This window comes from Carcharodon carcharias, chromosome 8 (genome assembly GCF_017639515.1).
Source record: "Carcharodon carcharias isolate sCarCar2 chromosome 8, sCarCar2.pri, whole genome shotgun sequence".
NCBI classification, from domain to species: domain Eukaryota; kingdom Metazoa; phylum Chordata; class Chondrichthyes; order Lamniformes; family Lamnidae; genus Carcharodon; species Carcharodon carcharias.
In genome coordinates, this window is record NC_054474.1 from 169,271,410 (window position 1) to 169,296,058 (window position 24,649).

General features: G+C 44.4%; 1 protein-coding gene across 1 annotated transcript; it reads left to right on the plus strand.

Moving 5' to 3' along the window:
* The first annotated feature begins 257 nt into the window (after positions 1-257).
* On the plus strand, positions 258-24,065 carry LOC121281534 (WD repeat-containing protein 38-like). The gene is made up of 10 exons (XM_041194483.1): positions 258-354; positions 604-801; positions 10,308-10,424; positions 12,844-12,941; positions 19,721-19,801; positions 20,704-20,826; positions 21,812-21,961; positions 22,046-22,093; positions 22,554-22,692; positions 23,845-24,065. Exons 1-10 carry the CDS (start codon positions 258-260, stop codon positions 24,063-24,065), a joined length of 1,272 nt encoding a protein of 423 aa, XP_041050417.1.
* The last annotated feature ends 584 nt before the right edge of the window (positions 24,066-24,649 follow it).

The window sequence follows — 24,649 nt, forward strand, 5'->3', positions numbered from 1 at the left end:
AGAGCTGGAGAAATAGACCAGTTGAGAAGCCGCCTTGTAAAGTATTCCTTGGAAAGTTCTATCACGACTTGATAGGTGAGTGGGGGTGGGGAGGGGGGTGCATTTTACCCATTGCCCAGCACTTCACCCACCTTCAGCTGCAGGGCCAGCCTTCAGAGCAGAATGTGAGTAGCTTACGCAGCTACATCAGAACCGTGTGCTGAGGGTCTAGGGAAGGGGGCTTTCCACTGCAACATACTCCAGCTGCAGCTGAAGGGATGGCCACTGAGATGCAGGTGGAAGGAGGCAAGGCCCCAACAGAAGGTCTACAGGCAGAGGACCAGCTCTCAACATGTCAGAGCACCAGTGCCTCATGTAGGTCAGTCTCGCCTGGCAGGTCGCAGCTTACATCTGGATCTTCATGGTACAAGACTGCCTTCCTAGTGGACCAACCAGGCATTCGTTGCCAATAAATGACAAGGTGACTGTCCTTGGAGGCCCTTGGTAATTCTCCTGTTGTGAAGCTTGAAAATGTTGTGGCATTCTGTTTGTTAATAATTCAGTTTAAAACTGAGATAAACCTCAGTCTAGTTTTATGACAAAACCCTTTCAAAAATCTGTTAGTGTTTGAAAATCTCCTGAGACTAAATGAAGCAGAGCTGACTGAGCTACCTTGTTATGAAATGGTTTGTTTTGCGCAGGTGAACCATTGTTCGTTCTCCCGTGGTGGCGAGCTCCTATTAACAGGGTCCGACGACTGTAGTGCTCGTGTGTGGGATGTTGGAAATAGAAAACTTCTATCTAAAGTAACAGGTCACACAGGTGTGAGTTCACTTGCTTGTTGATGTTCTTTACATATTTATGAATAGTCCATAACCCCTAATGACCACACATAATTTAAAACATAACATATGTTGTTGGATGTATGTTTTGTGATGTTCTATATTTTCTATCTTTATGTGTGACTTGTTTGTTCCTTCCAAGATTTAATACTGTCTGAGCTTCTTGCACGTTGTGGCTTGGCACATATTTTTAAACAGTTTTTGGGGATCATCAGTAATATTCTGGTCAGATTCCTTTGCTAATGAACTACTTCATTTAAAAAGCAAAAGCCACGTTAATACTATCATGGGGAAGATTTGTTCTGGTTGCTATTAACATGCAATCAAATCCATTCTTTTAGAATGTACTTATAATTATGCTGCAATGGTGAAAGGAAAAAAACTCATTTTGTTTACATATCGTTAATCTGTAGCAAGCAGAGAAATCTTTCTCCAAGATTTGTAAATGGGACGAGAGATATTTAATATTGTGTGATCAGACTAATGGTGGAATAAGTATCTGCTTCCACCAATGTATTCACTCTATCATTTCTTTTGGAAATCCATGGTTAATGGGACCTCTTGTACTAATTTTCAAAAACTAACATTTCTTCTCAATTATGATAGCTTGGGGCTGATTTATATCTGAGCTCACTGTATGCTGCTGGTTGTATAGTTTGCATGTACCTGTGGCTACAAGGGCAGGTTAGAGGCCAGGTATCCTGTGGTGAATAACTCACTCCTGACTCCCCAAAGGCACGAGTCAGGAGTGTGTTGCCTTGCCTGGATGAGTGCAGCTTCAACAATACTCAAGAAGCCTGACACATCCAGGACAAGATAGCCGCTTGATTGGCACCCCATCCACAAACATTTGCTCCCTCCACTAACGATGCACAGTAGCAGCAGTGTGTACCAACTACAAGATGCACTGCAGGAACTCACCAAGGCTCCTTAGACAAGCACCATCCAAACTGACAACCCCTACTATCTAGAAGGACAAGGGCAGCAGACACATGGGAACACCACCACCTGGTGTTCCCCTCCAAGCCACTCACCATCCTGACTGGGAAATATATCGCTGTTCCTTCACTGTCACTGGGTCAAAATCCTGGAACTCCCTCCCTAGCAGCACTGTGAGTGTACCTACAATACATGAACTGCTGCGGCTCAAGAAGGCAGCTCACCCACCACCTTCTCAAGGGCAACTAGGGATGGGCAATAAATGCTGGCCCAGCCAGCGATGCCCACATCCCATGAATGAATTTAACAAAAACCTGACTTGCACGTTACATAATCTGGTATATTTCTAGGTTCAGAAAACCTGCATCAAGTGCAGGATAAACATTTTGTGCTTCAATGCCTGGCTGCCAGAGGAGGGAATTTGTATTCCAGCGCAGGGCTTTGAAGGGATTTAGCTGCTGATTGGCTTCTACTAAATCTGGAAAATATCTGTGAGCATTTGTGGCACCACAACTTAAAGAGGCCATGGAAAGCTAGCAATGGCAGGTACAATACCGGAGCAATGTTCTGTTTCTTACCCTAGTGAGGCATTGCAATGACTAAAATGTAGGTCAGAGGACTTGGCAGGAATTCATTAACCATAGGGAGCTTCAATTATATCATTGTTGTTATTAGTCAATATAATATTAACAGGACCTGAAATTTGTTGGTCTTCCATTGCAAAGAGTTGTCCCCGACCGAGTGTTGCAGATTGGCATGTTCCAATGTCCAGGACCACGTGCTGAGGGACACACTGAAGCTTGGGGCAGCTGCCGCTAAGGCGCAATGGGGAAAGGTCACTGTCTAAGACCTTTCTGTCATAGTGCACCGAGGAGCTGGGAATTGTATGGATCCCTGGGGCTGTATGACTCACATTGACGTATGCAGTGAAAACTACATGTATCGCAATTGCATTGAAGTACCTCAGACTGCAACATGATCTCTGTGGGCAACTTAAATACCATTGCACTGTCTGACTGTCTGTTAGGACCATTTTGAAATATCTGTAATGTTCCTTTGATTGTACTGAAGTGCCTTAGGGTGCAACATGATCTTTGTAGAAAACTTGAATATTGTTGTACTTTTTGTGATGACCATTTTGAAATATTTTGTAATGTTCTTTCAGATAGTTAATGAATAAAGTGTATTTTTGCAAAAAAAAAATCAATAGGCAATGAGTCCAGAAGCAGGGACAGAATTGAAATAGCAATGGATGTTGTTGTCTCTCATAATGACAACACAGCCAACCTTTCCACTACAACCTCTGTCTTTCTCTAATGGCTTCTCTTCTGCCAGAAAATAGACAGTGTATAGAGATGCTGCATCCTGCCCATCTCAGGCCTGTCACAGAGGTCAAGGACTATTTTATTCAGATAAGAGGATAAGAAGTAGGAGGTGGAATAGGCCAAACAGCCTCTTGAGCCTATTCCACCATTTGATAAGATCATGGCTGATCTTCAACCTCATCTCCAACCTCTTTCACTATTCTCAAATTTCTTAATTCATTGCATGCCCAGGAATATATCAATCTCAGCCAAGAATATACTCAGCAAATGAGCATCCACAGCTCACTAGGGTAAGGATTTGGACTCTATACTAAAACCAGAGTAAAAAAATTCTTCTTGAGGAATAACCATATTGGCAAAAATGACAATCACTAATCTAGAATGGTTGTAAGTAAGGCTTATTGGACAATAAAGATTAATACTTAGCACTTCATCTGTTGAGGTATGGTATGATGCAGAAGTTAAACCCATGTTAGTCCGTCATTCCTGTGGATTCTGGGAATGCTGGGGTCTTCTCTTTTTGGTTCCTTGAATCTGATCTTTTGACTCACGACGTCCCTCAAGAGTTTAGCTTAGCCAACTTAACTCCAGCCAATGCATAAAAATCCCTTTGCAGCTTTAAGCCTTCAACTCAAGTGGATCATTTTCCAATCCACAACTTCCCAGTCCACCTTAACAGCTAAAACTTCCCAGTCCACCTTAACAGCTAAAACTTCCCAGTCCACCTTAACTGCGGAAGCTAGACACTTCTCAGCTGCCTGTTGAATGGTCTCTCGCTCTCTCTCTCTCTGCAAATATGTTTGAGCTGGCAATCCTGTCTGTGCAGGATCCACTGATCTGTAATACTGGATTCTGACAGCAATCCTCAGGCCTGTGACAGTTACTTTAGTCATTTAACTAAGCCTAATAGTGGGTTTTTACAGCAACCCCTCATCCCATGATGAATACTCATTGACTGTCAATAACCTAAGCAAATGCTGACTTTCCAACAGGCGCCCTACTCCTAACTCTCTCTCCCAACAAATGCTCCATGCCGAGTGTCCTGTGATAAGTGTTAACTTTTGGCAAGTGCAAAGGCCTCAGTGATGCGCTCCTAATTTTATACCCCTTATTTTTTGCAGGTAGCTTTGCAATATTTGGCTCAAACGTGTGCACCTGGATCAACATGACTAACTTTCTAACTCGTTATTTGCAGCTCTTCACTAATGGGAGGAGCACTTCTAGCTTCCCCACAACAATCTAACCTTAATTTGTATCTCTAAACGGAGGTCCACAGAACATTCTGTCCCTCAGGCCACCTTTCTAACCAATCAGCATTGCAGCTTTGGCTTCTCTTTTCTGCTAAGCTAGACTCGCTGGAGCCTAAATGTGCGAATGTGTCCTAGTCATAACTTCAGTTCACTACCAAAGGACACATATGTTCTTTTTTTTAAAGCTACATTGCAGTATTTGGCCTTAAAGTGATGCCAACCTTAAGACTTTCTGAACAACATACCCCAAAATTCACAAATCATCCCAATAATACAGACAAATTAAGACTTTTCATTGTTAAGCTTATGTATGGTACAATTTGATAATTTAAGCCTTATTAATTACACCATGGGGTGAAGTCCAACACTACAGTAGACAATTCAAAAGATTCACAACCTCCTGAATGAGCAAATTTTCCCTCAACTCAGTGGTAAATGGCAGTCCCCTTATCCTGTCTATGACCCCTAGTTCTAGACTCTCCAGTAGTTAGACAACCTCTCAGCATTTATCCCATCAAGCATTGTATATAACTCAATGAGATCGCCACTCATTCTTCTGAACTCCAGAGAGTATAGGCACATTTTGCTGATCTTTTTTAACATGAGACTGCCCTCTGATCCCAGGGATTAATCTAGTGAATCTTCCCTCCACCCACTCTAAGGCAAAATATACCTTTCCTTGGGTAAATTTACCAAAACTGTACATAGTACACCAGGTAGGCTCTCAAACCCCACCCCCATATAATTGTAGTAAGACTTCCTTATTCTTATACTCCAATCCCATTGCAATAAAAAGTCTAAAATACTATTTGCTTTCCTAATTGTTTGCTCTACCAGGAAGCTAACTTTTTGTGGCTTGTGCACCCAAATTCCTCTGCATTCCAACAATCAAGGCTGGCTTGATCTTGACCTCAACTCCATTTTCCTACCTCTTTTCCGTGACCCTGGACTCCCCTATAGTTCAAGAATCTGCTTTTCTCAGCTTTGATTAATTCAGTGACAGCCTCCACATCTCCCCAAACCCCCTCAGCAGAACATCGTTCCCAGTTCTCCCTATATTATTGGTTCCTGCATGAACCATGCCAACTGGAATCTTCTTCTCCTGCTGCAGCTTCTTCTCCAGACCTTTACCCTGACACTGGGTGAGCAACACAACCTTCAGTATTCCATATCATTGTTGCAGAGAGCATTATTTAGCCCCTTACCACACTCCCCTCACCTTTTCACACTCCCAACTTGAATAGTCTTCAGTACCACGGTGCCATGGTTAGTTTGCCCATCATACCTGCCTTTGTTCTAATCCACAGAGGTACCTGTTGGACGGGGGCAAAGACTGAAGCCCTGCCAGCATTTCATCTCAGTCCGCTGGCCTGCCTGAGTTGCATTTACTTCCTCCTGTCCCTAACCACTAACCAAATCTAAACTACTTCCTAACCTAAGGGGGTGTGACTCCCTCCTGAGTCCAAATGTTCAGGTAACTCTTCCCCCTACCTGATGCATTGCAGTTTCTGCACCTCCAGACCCACCTTAGCAAATCCTCAAGTTGCAGACACTTACCACGGACATGGTTGCGTTGATCTCCATAAATCCCACATACTGCAAATAATGCACACCTCCTGTACTGGCACCTCTATCTAGTCTAAATGCTGGCCTTGTAGTCTTGTTTATTTATTTAATAATTTTTAAAAAATATAATTCACTTGCTTTAATTTTAGCCTTTTTAAAACTAATTAGTTGTACAGTTTAGATTATTAATTTTATGAAGTATTAGCAAATTTTAGGTTTCTAATTTCACCCACTCCCCCAGCTGTTCACCCCTGCGCTGAGTTCCCACTCGCACCAGATTCCCGTTGTCAGTCCATTTAGTAGATTCTTCCAACTCTGCTCAGAGTTCTGTGTGTTTTTCTTTATTCACTCAAGGGATATAGGCTTCATTGGCTAGGCCAGCATTTATTGCCCATCCCTAGTTGACCTTGAAAAGATGGTGGTGAGCTGCCTTCTTGAACCACTGCAGTCCATGTGGTGTAGGTACACCCACAATGCTGTTAGGAATGGAGTTCCAGGATTTTGACTCAGCTACAGTGAAGGAACGGCGATATATTTCCAAGTCAGGATGGTGAGTGACTTGGAGGGGAACTTCCAGGTGGTGGTGTTCCCATCTATCTGCTGCCCTTGTCCTTCTTGATGGTAATGGTCATGGGTTTGGAAGGTGCTGTCGAAGGAGCCTTGGTGAGTTTCTGCAGTGCACTTTGTATCTGGTACACACTGATGCTATTGTGTGTCAGTGGAGGGAGTGAATGTTTGTGGATGTGATGTCAATCAAGTGGGCTGCTTTGTCCTGGATGGTGTCAAGCTTCTTGAGTGTTGTGGGAGCTGCACTCATCTAGGCAAGTGGGGAGTATTCCACCACACTCCTGACTTGTAGATGGTGAACAGGCTTTGGCGAGTCAGGAAGTGAGTTACTCATCGCACAATTTCTAGCCTCTGACCTGCTGTTGTAGCCAAAGTATTTATATTGCTAGTCCAGTTCAGTTTCTGGTCAATGGTAACCCGCAGAATGTTGATAGTGGGGGATTCAGCGATGGTAATGCCATTGAATGTCAAAGGGCAATGATTAGATTCTCTCTTGTTGGAGATGGTCATTGCCTGGCACTTGTGTGATGTGAATGTTACTTGCCACTTGTCAGCCCAAGCCTGGATATTGTCCAGGTCTTGCTGCATTTGGACATGGACTGTATCAGTATCTGAGGAATCGTGAATGGTGCTGAACATTGTGCAATCATCAGTGAAGATCCCCACTTCTGACCTTATGATGGTAGGAAGCAGAGATTGTCTCTGATAGATACCTTTTAACTATGGCAGTACTTGAATTTTATAGTTTCATTTCTATGGCTCAGGAATATATGTACGTGTCCAGTTTAAAGGAGTGATGTGGCTGAAAGAGTATTAGGTTTGCTGAGTGTGGTGAAGTGAGGTGCCCTGTCCCTTTAAGAGAATGCAAGTGTACTGATCATGTGACAGCACTGACGAATCACTGTACAGCGTGGGCAACTGGAATCTGTAAGTCTCGTTCTGGAGGTTTCTGAGTGAGCACATATGATCTGGTGCTATGCCCTATGTCTCAATAAACCATCACTGCTTATTCTTACATCAGTCTTTCCCATTATTGATTGCAAGCAGCAATTGAGAACATAGGAAGGCATGCAGTTAGAGTTCGGTTGGCCAATGAACTCATTTACCCAAGACATAAAAGTGGTGCCCAGGATAAAAACAATGCAAGACCCCTGAGTGAGAGTCCACAGGATGGGTGAACAAAGCATTGGGAAGAGCATCTGTACTTAGCTTGTAAAATAGTCAACAGACGTCAATCAGAGTAGAAAGCAATGCTGCAGCTTAAAATAGAAAAAAACCCTGCAGAATTGCAAGGGCGGGGATCCCATCAAAATTCAAAAAGAGCACAAAACCCAGTAGTGAATAGCCAACAGCTGCAGAGACAGAGTTTTAAAAAAAGGTGACTGCTCTTAAAGCGGCAACGCATTTAAACTGGTAAATACATGAAAAATTGGACAGGAAATTATAAGAGACCCCAGAGAGAGGTAATCCAAACAGCTAAATTCGTCATTACCTGGAAAGCCTATCGGAAGCGCAGTCCCATGCCACAGTTCAGGCGTGTCAATCCGTTCAAACCCATTTCAGATGACTGGTCTCAGTCTGTCGAACGCCAAGCATTCTTTTTTACTGCTAATGACATCGCGGGGGAGGAGAAGAAGATGGCAATTCTTTTGTCCTCATGCAGTAGCAAAACTTACGGGCTGATCCGCAGCCTCATATCACCTAGCGCCCCAGACTCGAAGACTTTCAACGAGTTAATAAAAATTGTACAGAGCCACCCGAGACCAAAGCCCTCAGTCACTGTGCAGCGCTTTAAGCTCAGTTACTGTGCAGCGCTTTAAGCTGAATTCAAGGAACAGGCTTCCAGAGGAGACAAAAGCTGACCATGTGGCCGTTTTAAATGCATTAACTCAGCATTGCGAATTCGGACTGTCCATTAGTGATATGTTAAGAGACCGGCTGTAATACGGGATTGGAAATGATACTATCCAAAGGCGTTTGCTAGCCGAACCTAGTTTAGACTTCAACAAGGCATTAGACTTAGCCACCGCGATGGAGAGTGCCGATAGAAATTCTGGAGTTATAAAAGAGAAACAAAATGGCTGGTCGAGCGGAAAAATCCGGCAACAAAAGGCACTAAAACCTCGGACTCCACGGAAAGGTGGGAAACGGTCTCGAGCTCCAGAACATTGAAAAACAACGGTACCGCAGTGAAAACCCACAAAATGAATGAGAGAAATACATCCAGGCCTCCACTGAGCGAGCGACAACCCAAACAAGTCAAAGGTTTTTTTTCTACCATTGCTTTGGCCACACAAGGCAGCACTGCAGAGAAAGGCTAAAACAACACGCTAAAGGCAGAAGGAAAGATCATGAAATGTGCCTCATGGAAGAGCCAGAAGAAATAGAATCAGACATCCATTTGTTATATAACCTCAAAGTTGGTAGAACTGAGCCAATCCAAGTAGCCATTATGATCAACGGACAACCCATTAAGGGAGTTGATACGAAAGCATCGAACACACATTTAGATATCAGAGTAAAGGAACCCACCCTTTGAAGTTAGAAGTTTTGGACACAAAGCTGAGGACATAAACAAGCAAAGAAATAAGTGTGAAAGGAGTAAGTCAAGTCAAGGTGCAGTATGAGGAACAGCCTGAAAAATTACCCCTATTTGCGATGTCAGGCAGGGGATCGAGTCTCCTCGGAAGGAAATGGCTGGGAGAGATAAATCTTGAGGGCCCGCTAAGTTCCCAATTCGAAACCAGAAGTGTTGCTGCAGGATAAAAACGAATACGCAAAGACCCAACAGGGGGAGCCTGTAGAAGTGTTACACCAGGACAGAGTTCAAACTGAAGTCAGGATCCTTCAAAAGGAAATGGAAAATCTATTAAAGGGACTTTTGTACGCTACAATATTCAATCAGCTCCCAATTTGTGCCACTGAAAAGATATGAAGAAGAAGAGTTAATCCTGTCTCTGGCTGAGTTAAGGAATGTATTAGCTGAGAAGGGGAAACCAAATGAGATTCTTCAGGAAACTATTAATGAGAATAGGAAAGAATTGTAAAAGCTGAAGCAGCAGCTGCGTAAAAGTCCTGGAGTTTTAAAGCTAGAAGGCCCTGAATTCTCAGAAGAGCTGCCGGAAAACCCAACTGCTGAGCTCACTCACGCTCAGCTCGCGCCTGAGTCTAGTCCAGCCAACAGCAAAATTAAAGAGAAGACAGAGATACAGGTCAGTGCTCCCAAGTAAAGGACACGCAGGAAGAAAAAGAGAAATCATTGACAGTCCTCAGAAAGAAGAAAAAAGATTTTTTTCTTTTCCTCTTTCTCCTCACACATCATGTGGCTCATTGCTGTATTGCTTTGTGCTTGTTGCCCTTTATTTGTCTTTCCCCATTATTGATTGCAAGCAGCAAGTGATGAGAACATAGGAAGGTACGCAGTTAGAGTTTGGTTGGCCAATGAACTCATTTACCCAAGGCATAAAACTAAGGAAGTGAAGATTGGAATTTATCCCAGATCCAAAATATTCTCATTCAGCACCACTGCCCTTTGCAATTTAACGTGTTAATATTTCAAACAGTAGCATGAATCTATAAATAATAGAAGCCATCTTAAAGTAATTTGCTGCAGCCAAATTCACAGCTGATAGCCATTGAGAAAAGTGCTCAGGCAGGTTGGGACCAGGTCTTTATTTGGGTTTGTTAACTGATGCATTACTAGCAAGGGCGGGCCCATGTTTCTAACGCTGCAATTGTATCAGAGTCGTTTAAAGTTGTGTTTGCTTGGCAGTGTAGTGTTACACACTGTGTAATAATAGAATGTGAACAGATTCTGAGTATTGCCTCTACTCCAACAGGCCCAGTGAAGGCGTGTGCATTCTCTGCTGACTCTACTCTTTTCGCCACTGGGTCCTGTGATTGTACTGTCAGAGTGTGGAACACGAAGACGGGAGCATGTCTACACATTCTACAAGGTATCTGAAAGAGAAAATATCCTGACCATAACAGGGGCAGAAAACACTCTTCCCCAGAACGGCAGTGACCAGGGTTACTGTCTTTGCCCCGACCAAAGCAGGATGAGGAGCCGGACGGGGGGGGGGCCAGGACAGAAGAATCTGGACTCCAGACTGGGGCAGGTTTGAAGTTTGCTGTATTAACAAAATGCTGCTGGCATGTGTTAAACAGGGATAACACTAAACTGCTACAAACCAGCTTTCAAATATCCAAATGGCTCCAATTTTTACAGGCCGAAATTAGATGGTTGTCAACACCACCTGATTTTCTGGTTTGTGTTGTTTAAATTTTGTGAGGCTGGAGATTTGGGTGGGGCTGTTCTCAGTGTTATTGAGTCAATCATGAATCATGACTGGTATAATCGGCAGTTTACCACACATGGCAATCAATGGACTCACGGATTCAAATGTGTTGCCTGAGTCCACGTTAAAAAACTGCAGGTACACTTTGTATATGATGTGGAAATAATTTTACATAAAAGAAGAGCTTCTAAGGCTATGAAACTGGCACCAACAGAGCAAACATTAAGATCTATTTCCAGAGATAAAAACAAAAAAACTGCGGATGCTGGAAATCCAAAACAAAAACAGAATTACCTGGAAAAACTCAGCAGGTCTGGCAGCATCGGCGGAGAAGAAGAGTTGACGTTTCGAGTCCTCATGACCCTTCGACAGAACTTGAGTTCGAGTCCAAGAAAGAGTTGAAATATAAGCTGGTTTAAGGTGTTGGGGGGCTGGGGGTTGGGAGGAGAGAGAGAGAGAGAGAGAGAGCCAGGTCAGTCTCTGAAACATTTTATTGCCCTGTGACTAGTACAGAGTGAAGATAAAACAATGACTAATCCTACCCTAACTTTTAACCAACTGAATCATTTTCCATTTATTCATGTTGTTTAGAATTCCGATGCACGCAGCAATTCTCAGTGAATAGAATGCAAAGCAACAATCTAAGTCCCATTTACACACCCAGAACTTTTGGTCCGGTCATTACAGTTAAATATAAAAACTGGGGCTCATGTTTGGATTTCCTAATTAATTCTTAGACCTGGGTAATATAAGATTAACTCTCAAGCAACCTTTTCCAAGGAACTTTTAAGTAGTTCAGACATGTGTAGATGTTTTCTTTTTGGAACGACTCAGTGAAAAAAGGTGCTCATTGTGCCTCTGTCAGCTCTTTGAAAGATTATCCATTTAGTTCCAGTCCACCACTCTTTTCTCAATTTCCTCAATTCCTTTCCTTTCGAGGTATAGGTCCAATTTCTCTATGAAAATTATCATTGAATCTGCTTACACCAGACTTTCAGGCAGTGCACTCCAGATCACAATGTCTAGCAGAAAAAAAGACTCTTTCCCATCTCCCCTCTGGTCTTTTGCCAATCCTGTGTCCCAAATTTACAGTCTCACTCATCAATGGGAATAATTTCTCCCAAATTACTCTGGACCTGTTCATAATTTTGAGCCCATTTATTAAATCTTCCCTCGACCATCTCTGCTTTGAAGAGAACAGTCTTAGCCTCTTCTAATGTTTCGTTAATATCTTTGAGAGATAGCAACTAGCCCCGTTTAAAAAACAAACACATACCTCTGGAAAATATACAGCTATATATACATCTGGAAAATACACAGCTGTATATTTAGAAGGAGCCCATTTATGGAGGAAATACTTTATGAGAGAAAAAGTTAAGACAAAGGCATTTCATGCTATTATGATACCAGATATAACCTGACAGAATGTGGGGTTAGTACGGGAGAAAGAGGTAACATAACACAACACAGCAGGTTAGGAACTATTTGGCACTAAATGTAAAACTTTGCATGCAATATGTTTCCATTTTCATGATATCATAGATTCATTAGACTATGGTTATGGATAAAGGAAGAAAATTATTTCCTGAAAATGATGTCAACGTGCCCCTGTAAGTAACCATATATTCTCTGAATCTTTATCAGTAACAGGGCAGCTGCTATGAAAGTTAGATCAGGCACAAATTAATGGAAAAATAAACGAAAATCCAGATATCCAGAATTTGATGGCAAATTCAATAACATTTACTGATCTGGGTTTTAGTTCATGAACTTTAGTTTCAACGTTCAGCTTTACTTCTTATGAAAACTGATTCTCAGATGTTCCACCCCAAACCAAAGCTCCATCTCTTCTACAGAAAGCACAATACTGCAGACGCTGGAAATCTGAGATAAAAACAGAAAATGCTGTGAAGAGTCACACGGACTTGAAACGTTAACTCTGTTTCTCTCTCCACAGGCGCTGTCGGACCTGCTGAGTTTTTCCTGCATTTTCAGTTTTTTTATCCCCATCGCATTTATGTTGTCTTCGTACAATTCTCTAACATAGTCCAACCAACTGTGTTGTTGTTATTCTTAGGGCACAATAAGATGGTGGAGACTGTATGCTTCAGCCATGATTCGAAGCTGATCGCATCTGGAAGTTGGGACTATACAGCTAATCTATGGGATCCAAAGGTTAGTTGAAAGCCTTTTCATTTAATTATATTTCCTTGTATTTCCCAACATTGTGTATCACCAATCATATGAACTCCACCATGCCCCTCCTTTTGTTGCCCTCAACCCACCCCATTGCCCTCTGTCCCCTAGCAACAATGGTGTTCCTGTCGTAGTCCTATTGTTTACCCTGGGCAAGATTTTCTATTTGGGTTGGGACCCTAAGGTCAAAACCGTTTCCCCATCCCTACCTCACTCCGAGGGGGAAGTAGTCCAGACCCTGAGCGTCCCCCCCCCCCCCATACCCATCCCTAATTGGCTGGCAGGTGGGGTTTGGCAGCCAATTACACATGACGGGCGGGATTCTGAAAGTGTGGGCCTGATTTAAAGGCACGACAGCAGCTATTGTTGTGTCAGCTGTATTACAACTCAATGGCAGGCAGAAATTGGCAGGAGGAGAGGCAGAGGCCTGGTACATAGCAGGGCTGCCCCAAAGCTTAGCAATGTTGCCCTTGAGGTCATGTTGGAGGCTGCAAGTGAAAGGCAGGCAAAGGCCACCCAGCCAAATTAAGCAGGCCTGGCTGGAGGTGACAGGACATGTAAGCAGTCACAGTGCTGCCTGGTGGATCTGGGTGCAGAGCCACAAGGGGTGAGTGCAAGGTGCGATCCAGATGATGGGCCTCCAAGTCTGTTGCTTTTGCAGATCCACCAACTGAGTGACCTGAGCACACAGAGTGCTCCTGAACATGGGAGAAATGTTGACCCCTCAGTCAGGCTCAGGACCCTGGTGTTGCCTAGGCGCTGGCAGCACTGGTGCATGCAACTTCATATGTCAGTGAGCTGCTGGCATTGGTCCGAGTGGCCAGTTGTGCCTTATCTCTCTCTCTCTTCTGTCTTTGCAGGGGAAAAGAGTTCACAATGCCAGGGAGAAGGTTCTGACAAGGGGGGGAAGCCACTGAACTCACCAGGGGGCTCCATAAGAGCAAGTCAGGGAGGGGGGAAATGGGCGTACCCAGGGGAGAGGGGTGAAGAGATATTGCAACCTGTAGCTGGAAGGGGATGGAGCGCATTCCTCCCCATCCAGCAACATCGCCAAAGACTCAGCTGCATTAGGAAGCCTCAGCACCGCAGCAAAGTTTTATGCTGTCAAAAGGGAGCTCTCCTGATGGCCTTGTGTCTCCCTGAGATTCTGATTTCCAGGAGAAACTTTTGAGTTTTGGCACTGCAGCGGTCAGGAGAAACGGAGAGACAGCAGAGCTAGCATGGAGACGTTGGACGAGGACACACCCCACCAGTGAAGATACACTCACGTCAGCGGGTCCTCATGTGCTCTCAGACAGGATGGCACTGGGTCAAGCGCATGGCACTAGCGAGTGGAAGGAAGAGACAGCTGTGGGCAGTCCCCCCTCAGAGGATGGGGGGGCATGTAAAGCCATGCTCAGCTGGGCACAGCCTCAGGAGTCATAAGCGAGGTGATCCTATGACCAGCAGTGAGAGATGTGTGCGCCCACATTTGAAGTCACCCAAGGCAGTGCGGGGTCATGGGCTGAGAATGGAGGAATCTATTCAGCTCATGTGGACCATCATGAACTTTGAACTTTGGATGCATGAGCTCCTCCATTGAGAGTGTGGCCAATCTCGGAGAGGATACAGGAAGCGCACGGACATGCAGAGAATTCAGCGCTCAGCACTGACTGGTAAGTAGTGCTGATGCTGCAAAGTGGATGCTAGGTGCACCCTAGCTGATGGTTCCCTGCCACAACCCAGAACACCATTCAAGGGCTGAAACGAAGAGGATGAGGGTGTACAGGGCGCAATGATCCCAGACGTGTGAGCTTCCATTCTGTAATGACAAAACTGGAACAGAGTGAAGGAGTGGTTACATGTAGCAATGGTCTTGAACAGGTACAATGAGACTGCTGGAGAGATGTGTACCATGTATTGACATAAGTATGGAACTGATCAAAGTATTGTGCTTAATGGATGTGTTCTCACAATCAGAGCAAAGTAAATTCCAGAGCATGTAATCCTGCTGGTGAAATGTGCCTGAGTTAGATGTGCCCAAGTGTTGATAAGTGCTTGGATTCCAAATCTCTGCATGGCACGTGCACTGTGCTGCTCTGTATCTTCCTCCCCTTCTTCCTCCTCCTCCTCCTCCTCCTTCTCCAATGAACATTCAACTTAGCACTTCAATGTCCATACCTCTCTGGAGGACCATGTTATGGAGAATGCAGCAGATGACCTCAATGTCCAGGATCCTTGTAGAAGTGTACTGTAGGGCACCATCCAACTGGTCCAAGCACTGGAACCACACCTTCAGAAGCTCAATGGCCTGTTGAGCAGATGGTTTTGATTGTGGCGTCTCTGTGCCTCCATTCAAGCACATGTAAAAGGGTGAGTATCTCTCTCCTCAAGGGATATCCCTTGTTCCTTTGCAACCGCTGGCGGAGTTTCGATGGTGACCTCAGCAGCTGCAGCACCCTGGACTGTCAGAGGATGAAGGCATCATGGAAGCTACCAGAATAACAAGTGTACACATGCAGGAAGCTCTTGTTGTGGTAACAGACCCGCTGAATGTTTAGAGAGTGGAAGCCCTTCCTATTGATGAATCTCACTGGCTGCTGACTTGGCACCTTGATGGTCATGTGGATGCAATCGATGATGCCTTGGATCTGCAGGAATCCAACGATGGAGGCCAGTCCCACTGCCCTTTGTGCCCGCGAATTTGAACGTACTGCCCAGCTCTCACAGATAGGGCATCAGTGAAGTGACCTGCAAGATGCAAATGTGCGCTGTCGCTTGAGAGACGCCACTGAGCCCACTACTGACCCTAAGAATGAGCCAGAGGTGGCGAGGTTTGAGGCCACAGTGATTTTCACGCTGCTGGCCAGGCGTAGTGAACAGTGCTGCGAGATCTGAGATCCACCTCAGTGAGGACACAAATCTCAGTTATCATCTGCCTAGGTAGGAGCACTGATTCTCTGATGTGTTCAGGTAGCTGCTTCTTCAGCAGAACACTTGATGCCGAGGATTTGGATTTTATTGCTTTTCTTCCCTTCCTTTCTCTCCTCTACCCTCCTTGTGACTGCATCTTAGGATGTTGATGCTGATTGCTACTTGACCATATCACCGAATACCTTTTAATCCCATACCCAGCTTTTGCCTTGTTTGCAGCTGAACTCTCAGTAACCAACTCGCTTATGACCCCATGATCCCCAGGGACTACCATGCTCCCCTCAACTGACCAAACGTGCACAGACCACTTGCTCCGCTAACTCTGCTCACCTGAAGGCACCTGTGTGCCATTGGCTGAATGCCCCTCTCAGCCGTGTGCCCACTAATGAGTCACCCTAATTGAATGGCGCAGCAATGACTGCCTCCCTGCTGTGTTGCCACCTCTCTCTACTCGCCTGTACCAGATCCAGTGTGGGTCCTTTGTCCACCGCCCCTCCCCCACTACCCCCAACACCAACAAAAATTTCAGAGTCTCCTGTTAACGAGCTGGCAACGGGTTTAATTGGTACGAATCTGACAGGATGCCAGGTCCTGATTTTCCCCACTTGAGCAAAATCGCTGATGGTCTCAGGAAATTTGCACGATGGCGGGCTTCGGGAAATTAACACGGCCACCCACCTCTGTTCCTGCTCCATCGAAACCAGCCCCTCGTCTCTGTACATTAGCCAGTCTCCACCACTATGTGTCAGCCGTGACTCAGTCAGTAGCACCCTACCTTTGAGCTGAAAGGTTTGGTTTAAGTCCCAATCCGATCCTAGGCAGTTTCTCAGGACTTAGTGTTGCTCTAGTCCTGAACACAAGGCCTCTAATGATGGTTTAGCAATCACTAGCTGCGAGTGTAATGAAACTTTGTTGTCTGGGAGCTTCTGCAGTAAATTTCAGGTGCCCAGTGACAGTGTCGAAATAGCTGGTTATTCTGAATGATAATTCAACAATATATTTTAATACTAAAAGTGCAGCGATAATGGTTCAATTGTATTTACACGGTGAACAGATATTTCCATTCTTTTGATGAGTGTGATGTTGGGGATGCACAGAAATGAATTATTACACCTAACCGGTTCCAAACCAGTTGACTGAAAAATCAATCTTTCTATCTGCCTGATAAACAGTTCATGTTGTCTCCCCATAGGGTAAACCCTACCTTTGCTGGGGCTGACCACTTTGTGATGAGTACTCCGGTTTATTCCTTTGTTTTCATTTTCCATAAGACTCCTCTACTCCACGCAGCCTGTTCTGCAGGAAGGTGATGACTTTTAGCCTCTGATAGGGGAAAACATTGAGGCAGGCGGTTTTCTGGCTCTATCCCACTCCTGGGCCACATTCCCCCAAAGAGTGGGTAGCCACATAACAGTAAAAGCCAGCTAGGGTTTATTCTCATACTGGTGTACGATCAGGTGAAGGGGGCTCAAAGGGCTCCCCACTTTTCCCACTCCTCGTGTGACCAGGTTTTATTTTAAAAGATGGGTTTGCTAATTCAGTGAGTGTTTAACTGTTTACATGCAGTGACTGTAAAAGACTCAAACAGACAAGTCCCCTTGAGTTTTTTTAAAAAAGAAATGAGGATAGTATTTATTGTACTTAACCTGGTCTAAGTAAAGTAATAAAAACGCTGCAACTTTCACACATACACACACACACACACACACACACACACACACACGCACACACACACACACACACACACACACACACTTAGATTTGCACGCAAAAAACAGATTACAAAAGTGAGAAGATAGATTAAGTGATGTTCTAAAGTCCAATAAAGATTAAAGTTATGCAGATCTTGTAAGTTGATAACTGGGTGATGAACCCAGGCTGATCTCAGTGGCCCTTTAGGATTCAACGTTGAGGAGGTTCGAAGATGTTAATGTTCGATTTATCTTACTTCCAGAGGCAGCAGTGACTGAGTTGATTTCTTTAAAAATCTCTGCCTGTAGTATGTGGATAGTAAAACAACAGACAGAGCTCAAACTTGCAAGTTGGATGGGTTGGGGGTGTTTGGGGGGAGGGTGCGGTGTGGTAGGTGAGAGAGGGAGAGGAAGCCCACAAAGGGCTCTTGCCGCTTTGGCATCTTTTCTGTTTCTGTCTGTGGCCTGGAGAGAACAGTTTCTTAAAAACAAAAGAGGGTTAGGTGGCTTGTCTCTTTCCAACTGGTAAATGACCCAAATATGGTCATGGCTAGTGGATTCCAAAAGTGACTTGATTAGATTATGGCTGGGTGAATTCCTCTCTTAGTCAGAGTCCTTTATCTGAAGTGATTACACTTAATGCTTGTTCCCCATCCAGTTGAGTCTGGATGTCCTGTGAATGCTGATATTCTATCATATTCTAACCTGGTGATCTTTTATGGGTTCCTGTAGACAGGTTGGCTCCAATTATTGGCTTTGGAATTTGCCATGTACAGGGATGTTAAAGTTCAGCCATTTTAGAAACAGCGGTTTCAAGTCACTGGAATGTTGTCTCAGTCTTTTTGAAATTAAATCAGTACTTTTCAGCTGGTAAATACATACAGTCATTTTCGATATTCAGCATGGCTTTGCAGCACTGGTTTTAAGTTGGCCTCTGGGCCCATTGAGTGGACAAGGCTCGCTGCCTGGAGGAAGTAGACCGGTGGGTTATCATGCCAGGCAAGCTTAGAGAACCCCCTCTCACCTTGCCTGCCTCATCACAGCTGTGTCCACTGGCTGCCCTATGGAACTCCCCATCCACAATGGTGTGCGGGCTGCTAAGTCTATTATTTATTTAAAACTTTAAGGCATTGGAGGGAGGATGACTTCATCTTGGGATGTCTGTCCCTCTCTCTGGAGAGTGCTGGAGGACCTGCTATATTGGCCTCCTAGGTTTAAGAGGCTGCCCTTAGCTGAATGTTGAGCCTGCTCTCTGGACATTAATTGACCAGTTCGAGGAAAATCACTGCCAGTGACTGCTCCCTGTATTGAATTGGGTTCTGACCCCCTTTTGACTTTGACATCAGGGTCGCAAAACTCATGGGGAAAATCCTGCCATTGGTTTTAGATCTTTCGGAAATATCAGGGGTGTCAGTCAAAGACAAAGAGGCCAGACTTCAACAATTGATGAGCAGTCATCGTGTGCCATCTTACAGTCATCTTACTGACTGGAGGGGAATATCACTCCATCGATTGTAATCATTTATTTAATCTTGATACACAGTGTGATGCTGATAACTGTTGTGGCTTAGGTAATAAAGCCTATCCATTCTGTACAGTTGGAATTTATTGTGAATGAATAAGTCAAATTTCTGTTTTTATTATGAGATGCTGAGACTATTCCTAGAGAATTTGGGAATTGAATTTTTCAATTCCATTCCTTTTAACACCCATTTATTCTTGTTTAAATTCAGGGAGGACAGTGATGTTAAAATTATAGTTATGGGCAGTCTTAATTTTGCTTTTGTTACAAAAGTATATGGAAGCCTAATTTCATTTTTTTATTTATAGAACAAGAACGCCTGTGGTGTCTATTCTTTCACTGCTTCCGTATTTGTCTCGGTTAACTTAACTGGCTAGGTGGCGAGAGTGTGGTGCACAGGCTGGTGCCAACAGTATGGGTTCAATCCCCATACAGACTGTGATAGTTCATGGGGACCTGCCTCCTTGCATTGCCCCATGCTTGGTGTGAAGTGTTGCCCCGCACGCTATATATAAATTGTCTCTTTCTAATGGAGTGAGATGCCTTTGGTCCTTGTGGACTATAGCTAATTTACCTGGCTTACTTGTACCTGTCAGTGTAGAACTGAACTATTTAAAGTCTTTTTTATACAGTCAGGCCGCCTTGTGAAGTCTCTTTCCGGACATCAGAATGTCATCAAAACCTGCGCTTTTTCATCCGACGGACAATATTTGGTAACCTGGTTTTCTTCATGATTATACTTGTACTGTATCTCCAATTATTCTCAAATGCACCTCACGTAACATATTTACTACCTACATTTATATGCCACCTTTAACGTAGAAGAAGTTCAGTGGCATTTAAATAGTGGGGGAGGGTGGGGAAAGATTAAGAATAGATAAAAGGAATAGAGGAATAGATATTCAACCATGATGCAGGATTTAGGAAAGGAGTGTGAAAGCCTCATCAACCAGATGAGTTCCAAAGTGTTTAAAGGTGGACAGAGGAGTGAAGGTTTAATTAATGGACTTGAAGCGATTGGCTACAGAGTCAGATTTCCCCACATGTCAATGTTCTCCACTGACCACAGCTGGAAAGTGTGAGGATTTCAGATATGGACAGAATTGTGCTTGGCTTTAGTTCACCCCAATCAAAGGGCCAAGCAACACCCACTGTCTTTGCCCATCCATGAAGAAAGGGTGAGGTAATGGAGGGTGACTGAACCTCAGGAACCACATCTAGGGTAGAGAACTGGCAGGAGACAAAAGGAAGGATATTGAAATATGAAAAAGATACAATTCAATGCACTGAAATGTAAAAAGTCCATTAGATGGTGCACCACACCACAGGGATTGCAGCAGTTCAAGAAGGCAGCTCGCCAACACCTTCTCAAGGGCAATTAGGGATGGGCAATAAATGCGAACCTAGCCAACGACGCCCATATCCCATAAACGAACTTTAAAAATACTGAAAGACCAACTCCTAATACATCTGATGAAACTGTTGAACTTCTTCAGCAATAAATATAATTTCCAAATTGCCTGGGTGCTAACTGCAGCTGTTCTTGCAAAACCAGCCAGGCTTCGTCTCTCATCTTAGAGATTCTTTTGAATAAGCAGTTGTTCTTCTTGTACAGGCCACTGGATCCTGGGATTATACAGTGAGGGTGTGGCATTTAAACAGAATGAGACAAAACTTAATTTTGCATGGTCACCAGGGCAACGTGAGCTGTGTAGCGTTTTCTGGAATCGGAATGCTGGTAAGCAGAAAGACATTAGAAACTGGGAATAAGCAAATGACCATGGGCACCTTCATTGGCTCAGTGGCTCTATCCAATGTATAGAACTGAACCAATCAAATTAGGAAAGTCTCTGGCCTGAGCTGAACTACCTGATCTTAGGCAGGCCGACAGTGTGGGCCCTACAACCTTCCTTGCTTGCACTGTGCTAGTGCAGGAAGGCGGTCCAGCTTGGTTCATACACTTTCCAACATCAGTTATTGAAAGTGTTGGTAAACACCAGGGGCTGAGTTTTGCCCTTGGCGGGGGTGCTCGGTGGGGTTGGGCGGGAGGGGTTGGAAAGCCGACCACTGCCCACGATTGGCACCACACCGTGATTTTACCTGAGGGGGCCAACCGAGGCCCATCCAGCATGGAATACAAGCGGCAGTGCTCAGCGCGGCCTGTCGGGGGGTGGGGGGTTGGGGGGGTGCGGTGGTGTTGGAGTTGGGGTGGGGAGGGTGGGGTGGGGAGGGTCTTTAGGAAACCTCATCCCACCCATTAGGTTGAATGGGCAGTGAAAAATTCAGCACAAGTGTTAACTTTATGGCCTCAATAGACCTTTTAACTGCCAGTGGGCACACCTCCGGTTCCAGTGGACGCCCGCCGATCGAACTACCGTGAGGGCACACATTGACATCGACACGCTCGGCCGACGCCAACGTGGTTTATTTCATGCTTGGCATGTTGGGCGCGCGCCCGCATACTGAACGAAAAATCCTGCCCCAAGTGAAAACCAAATCAGGTTCGGCTCTAACTGTGCCAACGTGCTCTCCATAGGTTTACAAATTAACACACCGAAGTTACTTGTGTCACCAATCCACATTGAGCCAGTGCCCCCAATCAGGAGGGGGAATTAGAAAATCAAAATGCAAACTCCTGTAAAAGATTTGAGATGTGTGGACTATCAAATTAGCGCCCAAAACCCCAGTTCTGCCGGATGTAAATTCTCCTGATTGTTTCATAGGCTTCAGGCTCCTGGGACAAGACTGTACGTGTGTGGGATTCGAGGAAGGGGCACCTGATCTTTCTCCTGACGGAGCACACTGGCAAGGTGTCGGCTCTCTCATTCTCTCTGGATGCAATTCTACTGGTGACAGCAGCAGGAGATGAAACGGTGAATGGTTGAAGGGATTCATTGAAATTGGAGTCCTTGTCTTCCATAGTCTGCGAGGTGACTCATTCTCATCCATTCTCCTAGGTTCGTGTGTGGGATTGTGAAGATGGAAAATGTAAAAAGATCCTTAAGGTAATACATCCTGAAATATTTGTTGGTCTATTAGATATGAGCAATTCCCCTACCTAGATATTCAAATGTCAGTTTAACCAGTTTAACAAATGCATTTTTGGGAACAAATTTCAAATGTAATCCATATCTTGATTTGAGATGCCCATTTAAGACGGAGATGAGGAGGAACTTGTTCTCTCAGAGGGTAGTGAATCTGTGGAATTCTTTACCTCAGAGGGCGGTAGTGACTGGGTCACTAAGCATATTCCAGGCTGAGATAGACAGAATTTTTAATCAATGAGGGAATCAAGGGTTATGAGGAAAAGGCAGGAAAGTGGAGATGAGGATTATCAGATCAGCCATGATCTCATTGATTGGCGGAGCAGACTCGATGGGCTGAATGGTCTACTTCTGCTCCTATGTCTTATGGTCTTAAGATAGAATCAACTTCCTTGAAGATTGATTTTCTTTCTTTTCACAGTGTGAGTTGGATTTAACCTTCTGTTGTCAATTTTCTCCTTCCAATACTCTTCTGACTGTGGGAACATCTGATTATGCACTGACAACTGGATCTACAACAGCCATCGTACAAGAAGAGGTCTTAGAAGGAAACCTGATCAGTTAAATAATATAATAGTTACTCAAGCAAACCATATTAAAGATTGCAATGACATATGTTGACTGCAGCATTAAAATAGACTTTGTGCAAAGTGACTCAGCTGTAAGTGTAAAACCTGTGCTATCTTTGGAGGGAGTAATGTACCATCAGGACATGTTCTATATTCTAACACCTTACAGGTGAAATTTGTGATTTCATTATTGGTGTCATGGAGAAAAGCAAAAATGCCAGGAAAATTAGAGAATTATTTTTGGCATCTCTCACATAAACACATGGAAGAAATCTCCTGCATGCTACCTTCCCGAATCACCAATCTTACCTCATGTTGTCACGACTTTTGACAATACTTTCATGTGGACTTTTATGATGCAATTTTGCTTTTCAGTGCGTTACCCTTGAGTCAGGAGGTTGTAGCTTCAGTCTCACTCCAGACACTTGAATCCATGTTCTAGGCTGGTACTTCAGTGCGGTACTGAGTGAGTGCTGGAGGGGCGTGTTTTGGATGAGACATTAAAATGAGGCACCGCCTGCCCTCTCAGATGTACGTAAAAGATGCCATGGTACTGGTTCGGAGAAGGGCAGGGAAGAACTTCTCCTGGTGTCCTGGCCAATATTCATCCTCAACCAGAATCACTGAAACATATTACCTAATCGTATGTCACATCACTGTCTGTGGGTCACTGCTGTGCTCAAATTGGCTGCTGCAGTTCCACATTATAACAGTGACTATCGAAAAATGTCACTGCCTTTACAATACTGTGGGACGTTCTGAGGCTATGAAAGGCTTCGTATAAATGCAACCTGGCTATTAAGCAACATGGAATCTCCCACCTGTCTACTTTTGAGCCAATCTGTAATTTTCTTTTCACAAGTACATGGGATTTTTACATTTGATCTAATTTTCATTTCTTAAATGTTATTAATTCATTTTCCCTACTCTCTATTCTGCCTCTTTTACACCTGTCCTAATCCTCATCCCCACTCACCATCTCTGCACTGCCCAACATCTGTTCTGGTGCTGAAAAATATTTTGCTTTTATTTGACTCCCTATTGAAAATCAACGTCTTCTCCTTTGGCTCAGTACTTCATCCCCTTACCGGTAACTGGCAGCTTACAAGAGTAACACCCGCCTTCTGGTCCCACTTCCTTTAGAGCATTATGAAAAATTCAAAACGGCTGGTGTGCTGATACTGGCAAACTGGTGGACAAGAGGAATATTGCCCATTATCTCCAGGATGCAGAACAGAGATAAGAGGTCAGACACGAGACTCAAAGCCAAGTTGGTAAACAGCCTGCGGGAGGAATGGGATAAGTACCGAGTGGATGGATGGGACTATGTGAGTATTCTTGCTAAAGCAGAAATGAAGGGTTGAAAAGGATAGGGGGTGGGGGGGGGGGGGGGGTGGGTGGACATTTTGTTTTGTATTTTTCAATGGGATGCCACAGTGGTATCAGAATGATGCAAAAAGACTTCCTCAATTAAGCACTGCCTGACTCTAGGAAATGGATGCTCTGGAGAACCAGCCATAAATAATGGAAAGAACCAGAAATAGGGAAAGGAGGCAGGATTTATAATTTGCAAGACCCACATCTTGGGTAGGATAGTTGCAGTTTGGGTTCCCAACCCTCCCACTTTGGTGGGGGGGTGCAGTGAGGAGTCTACTCGAATGGGAAATTAGTCTCCCATGTGCTGCTGCTGGTGTTTTATGTTTTTGATTATCAGGTTCGATTTGTCCGGCGAATGCCAGTTGTGCCCTTGATACTAACACATTAGTTGGTGCTTGAAACAATGTAAGGCAGAGGAGACTGATTAACTGAACAAACGCTGGTGCTTTATTGGAACTAGGAACAGAGCACTAACACCACGTGTGCTTCTTCAATCACCTCCAGCTATAGACTTACAGTTACCCAAGAAGCCTGCGCTGCGTAGCGATTGGTCAATACAGTCACATGGTCA